The sequence below is a fragment of the Camelina sativa genome, chromosome 4, assembly GCF_030686135.1.
Source record: "Camelina sativa cultivar CO46 ecotype springtype chromosome 4, ASM3068613v1".
NCBI lineage: Eukaryota > Viridiplantae > Streptophyta > Magnoliopsida > Brassicales > Brassicaceae > Camelina > Camelina sativa.
The window spans coordinates 19,047,076-19,052,375 of record NC_141883.1 but is presented as its reverse complement, the minus strand read 5'-3'; the positions used below and the strand labels follow the sequence as shown (position 1 = coordinate 19,052,375).

At 40.5% G+C, this 5,300-nt stretch overlaps 1 protein-coding gene across 1 annotated transcript; it reads right to left on the bottom strand.

Moving 5' to 3' along the window:
• Window positions 1-225: 225 nt before the first annotated feature.
• Window positions 226-1,226, bottom strand: LOC104780561 (glycine-rich protein 3). The gene is made up of 2 exons (XM_010505059.3): window positions 1,092-1,226; window positions 226-628 (listed from the first exon to the last, which is right to left on the bottom strand). The coding sequence occupies exons 1-2, from the start codon at window positions 1,177-1,179 to the stop codon at window positions 444-446; spliced, it is 273 nt and encodes a 90-aa protein (XP_010503361.1). The 5' UTR covers window positions 1,180-1,226; the 3' UTR covers window positions 226-443.
• Between the last annotated feature and the right edge of the window lie 4,074 nt (window positions 1,227-5,300).

The following is a 5,300-nucleotide window of genomic DNA, read 5'->3' as shown; positions in this document are numbered from 1 at the left end:
TTAGGATTTGGTTTGCTCGTGACAACTAGGATTGGGAGCTGTGGAAATTAATATATATTTTTAATTATATATTAAGACATTCTCTTACTATGTCTAATGGAAATGGTCTTAGACCAAATGCACTTTTGTCATAGTATTAATTTTTATGTAGCTAATATGCGAAAAGCGCATTTCAGTTTGTTTAGAACTTGTCAGGTGGCTATTTTATACAAAACCAAAAGAGAATAACATAAACTACAAACAACTTTATTATGCAAACAACACAGATTACAACTCACATAAACATTACATTATCAAACTATATTCCCAAATACTTTTCTTCTTAATCAATTTTGCCTCTTTTGTAAACTGAAGTACACTTCATTACAAACGCACCATGGTTTACTTAAAAGTGATACACACATAATGCAAATCTTGCGTAGTGTTGAATAGATTATATTATTTCAGTGACCGGGCTGAGTCTGAACAGCTTCTCCGGCATACGAGCAACACCTTGAGCAGCTACGGAAACCCTTATAGCAGCAGCCGTAGTGGCAGTATCCACCTCCTCCTCCTCCTCCTCCGGAGATGTGATAACCTCCACCATCTTGATGATCAGGTTGCACAGTTTCCTCACTCTTCACCGGGCCTGTCCAAAACAATACATTATTTCAAAGATATTGTTTAGCACGTGCATATTGTGCATTCCTCTCCACGGTTAAAATAGCTTTTCGCTTAAAGATATTTTTGAAATAAATATGTATATAAATTTGAATCTATAGTTATTTTTAAACAATTTAGATAGTTAAATATAATACGCTCAAGATATAGTTTCCACTAAACATATAGGTATTTTGAGATGGTCTGGTAAATATAGTGAGCACTAAAAGTCGTATTCAGGATTTGGACTATAGTAACACCAAATAATTATATTAACCGTTGTCAAGCCAAAACAGTCCGGACTTAAAAACTGACAAAATCTTAACATGAATAATCAAATGTTATGTTAGCTCGGGTCCAATTAGCCGCCTAACGAACATATGTTTCCCTTATTAAACCGCCTCGAAATTAAAGTAAGAAATAGACTGTAATACATTAAATTATCTACGTACCGGGTTTGCTAGCAGATGCCCCGGCCACATCTGAGATGACAAGAAGCACTGCAAAGAGACCCAACAGAACAAAAGACTTGGAAGCCATATATTTGAACTTCTAACTCTCTTGTTATGGAAAGACAAGTGATAGATAAAATGTCAAACTGCATATATGGCCTCTATTTATACAAAATGAGGAAGGAATGAGAACAGTCGGATACCTAAGCACAATTAAAACAAAGTAGAAAAGTCTAAGTGTGTATGCGTTAACTGCGTCGGGTGTGACTCGCGTCCTCTTATGGTTGGATAATGTAATAACTCCAATGGCAACCACACATATCTATACAAGAATTTTTATTTGGACAGAAAACTCGTTCACTATTGCTACTTGTGAAGGGTCCATCTTCTTTCCAATCTTAGATCGACAGATATTTAAACCAAGGTACAGAGTAAGTTGGAGCATAAAAGGGTAATAGTTAACCAGAAATTCAAAATAGTAAGCTAACATATGAAAGAACCTTGGGTAATTAAAGCGCCTGCTTGAGATTTCAGTGCATAGATCAAACGAAAATACTCTAATGATTAACTTAAAAAATCAACGTCAGAAGCTCCCAAAATTAGTGTAGAACCAATTTTTTGGTCCAGTTTCAGCTCATCAACTAGGCAACTACCTCATTATTCAGGATAAAACTAAATTCGGTTTGGTATATCGGTTCGACTCTTCATTTTTGGATAATTGGGATCTTGAGTTTCGTACCCATTCAGTATTTCAGTTTTTCAATAGATATTTTAATTTCGAGACCAATAAATTCTGAATGTAGGGGAATTTTCAATGGCAGCAACAATAATAAAAAAGACCTCGAAATTGCGGGTTGCAATTTGCGGCTAATGTGATCAAAACTTTAGATTCTGAATGGTGATTGTGAGATCGGAAAAAGATCTTCTTTTACCGGAGTGATTTTAAGACGGAGGAGTTTATCCCCGTCTTAGTTCCAAGCTGTCAAACTTTGCTATTCTTGTTACAGTGCAAGGTTATTTGAGCACTCTTCCCAAGTCCGACCTGGTTCCAGCTCGTGTCCCTTATTTGGGTCTCCTCGTTCCAATGGACCGGGCCACCCTTTTTGTACCAGCCTGATATGTTCATCTCGGGAGCACTCCTCAAAGCGAGGTGATTAATCGTGGTACCAACAGTTGCCCCCAAGTCTCTCGAACTGAATAGTTCGGAGGACTTTTGATCTTCTTGTGCTTGTATGGGGAAACTAAATATATTCCAAATCTTTTTCAAATATCATGATTTGATCGTGATACTGATGAGATTTGCCTTCCCGAACAGGGCAAGGATCCTACCCATCAATCTAATCAGCTATAAGATGGGAAGGGGGGAGAAACTCGACCTTTCGCTTCCCTAGGTCATCATTGCTTTCTCCCCGGCTTATAAAGGTAGGGTTCCTTCGGTTTTTCCTTTAGAACTCATTTTTTAAATTGCTTTGCTCTCGTCTCTCTCTTTTGCTCTCGTTATCTTTCGTTATTGCCGGAGAAATAAACGCTTTTCTAAGTCGATTACCACCGTTTTCCTTCGAGAATCATGTCACTTCCAAAGTCTACCCATAGTAAAGCCGCTAAACCGCTTAATCCCAGTGTTTTTGGTCCCTACCCACCGTCTATTCTTTCGGAGAAAGACGCAGCTGAGATCAGAGGATCCTACGAAATTCTTCCGGAGATTGAAATCCAATCCCCCAAAGCTCATGAATCCCCGAAAACTCTCCTCCGGGTTACTGCTGTGCGTTCGAGACTTTTTTCTCGGCGTGTGGGTTGTCCTTTCCGCTCCCGGAGCTCATTGTGCGGATGATGTTTGAACTGGGGTTCGCACTTCCACAGATGTGTCTGAACTTTGTTTGCACTTTGGTGGAGGAACACGATTATCTCTTGTCTCTCTCTGACTTCCTTCACGTTTATATCGTGAAGACCGGGTGAACCAAAGGGACCCTCTACGTCAGTCCACTCTCGGGACTCAAGGTCTTCGATGACCATCCCAAAAATAGGTGAGAAGTGGCACAAATCCTTTTTCTATTTCCCAGTTAATGAACTCACCTTTGGACATCTCACGAGTTTGTTTGTGTCGAAGTAGACTTCAAAAATTGGTAGCGTAGAGCATCTCGCATGACATATTAGTTTATTTTTTCCTTGGTTTTTAACTGTTTTGCTGTTCTGTTTTAGCTCACTTCAAGCGAGGTATGCTCTCCCCTACCTTTGCGGAGTACTTCTCTCGATTTTGTAGCGGTCAAATTGCATGGGACTCTTTTTCGTGCGAACGTACCAGGGAGTCCGGGGTGAGGCTAAGAAATCGTTCCTATGTTCGTTCTTCTCCCCCTCGAGTTTCCGATACCTCCTCGATTGGTTAAAGGGAGGAAAGGGCTTTCTTGAAAGAGCTTGAGACTGCGGAGAAAGAATCGAAAAGGTTGTTGTCCATTGCTATTGCCAAAGATAAAGCTTGCATCCCTCCAAAGGAGAAGAGCGTTGACTCCCCAGCTCCCGAGGTGAGTAACACTCTTGCCCCGACCTCTGAATTGTCTGAGCCCCCCTTAATCGTCATCCCAGATTCAACTAACGAATCCTTAGAGATAGAGGCTACCATTCTGACTGCTACTCGTGGTTGAGCTGAAAGTAGCTCAAAGCTAGTCGAGCAAACTAAGAAAAGGAAGGAACCTGAGTCCTCTTCCTCCTCCCGTGAGAAGGCCCGTGTCCGAACTAGCTCCTCAAGTGATGAGCGAAATAAATCTAGCTAAAGAGAAGGAGTCGGGTGACTCTCATACTAAGGAGTCGGGAGGCAAACTTCCCCCAAAAGAGTAGCGCCACTCACCTCGTGGTAAGTAAAATCTTATGTAAGATTATCATGAGTATTTAACTATTTATTAAGTGGAATAACCTAGTTTATGTGATGTAGCTCCCCTAGCCAACTGGTTTTCGGATAAAGTTGGTGAGGTCAGTGTCGAAGTGATTTAGCTCGCTATATATATATTTTTAAAAAGAGGTGTTACTAAAATCTTATTTTTATAAATGATGATTGAGTGCAAAAACTCGGTTGCGTCGTACGAAGAGCAACTGTTCGTTTCCCCCTCGGTTTTCGAGGTGACAAAGCTTCAACGCAGAATAGCCGAACTCGAGGGTCACGTGGCAGAATATGTTCGATTGGAGTCTGTCAACGCCAAGAGTGTGGAGAAAGTTGAGCAGATTCAATCTCAGATGAAAAACGCTGAGGCCAAAGTAATAGACCTCAGGGTTTCCAATGAAGATCTGAGGCGAGAAGTTGAAGAATGTGGGTGAACTCTACTACGAGGCTGCATGAGATCAAACTTTGCAACTAACTTCTGCAGGCAGGGAACAATTGCGAGATCGAGAGGGTCCAAAGAGAGGAGCGACAATCATTGAGACGAACTCTTTGTCCCCTAATTGAGGATGAGAAAATGCACTTCGAAGAGAGAGAATGACTGGCTCCAGCACTGATCCGAGCTAATGAGATTAAGTCTAACCGGATGCTGGTCGAGAAAGTCTTGAGACTTTGATATTTCAGCTTTTTCCAATATCTTGGCGGAAACTACTTCAGATCTGCTATGCAATGAGCCTCGGCTGAGTATCATAATTGATGAATCCAAGACTAACTTCGGGAAAATGTTGAACCAGGAACTGAAAATTATCCGAGCTAACACCACTTCGGAGGTAGGCGCATCCGAAACGACTATGCCTGAGCTTTTTCCTGTGATCCCACCAGAAGTAGCTGAAGCTACAGTTGAGCCCATCCCCATTCTAGATCCTTCTACTTCATGAATTTAATCAGGGATTGTTTTTTTTCCAAGTGGCCCCCCTCTTGTTTTTTCTTCCTTCTAGACTTAGTTTGGGGTTTTTCGTAGCGGTGACCACCCCGAGCAAAAAACATCTTTGGGAATAATTTTACTGCTTTCGATTTTATACTTCTTGACTATCGCATTTAGTATCAAACCTTTTAAGTAAATTCTAATCCTGAAAACTGAGCAAGGAAAGAAGTTAAATTACAAAATTAGAAGAAAGATTTCCGCTCAATGAACTTCCAAAGTAAGACTTCGGTCTAAATGAATTTAAGATGTAAAAATCGATTTAATGATTTTTACGAAGTAAAACTTCAGTTTGAATGAATTCCTGAAGTTAGACTTCGGTCTTAAGTAAGACTTCGATAAACTTACGAAGTAAAAC

Bases quoted from the DNA above. Each gene is read 5' to 3' on its own strand.
- LOC104780561 (XM_010505059.3), bottom strand. From the start codon at position 1,179: ATGGCTTCCAAGTCTTTTGTTCTGTTGGGTCTCTTTGCAGTGCTTCTT. The intron at 629-1,091 runs GTACGTAGATAA...TGTTTTGGACAG, and splicing joins GGCATCTGCTAGCAAACCCG to GCCCGGTGAAGAGTGAGGAA.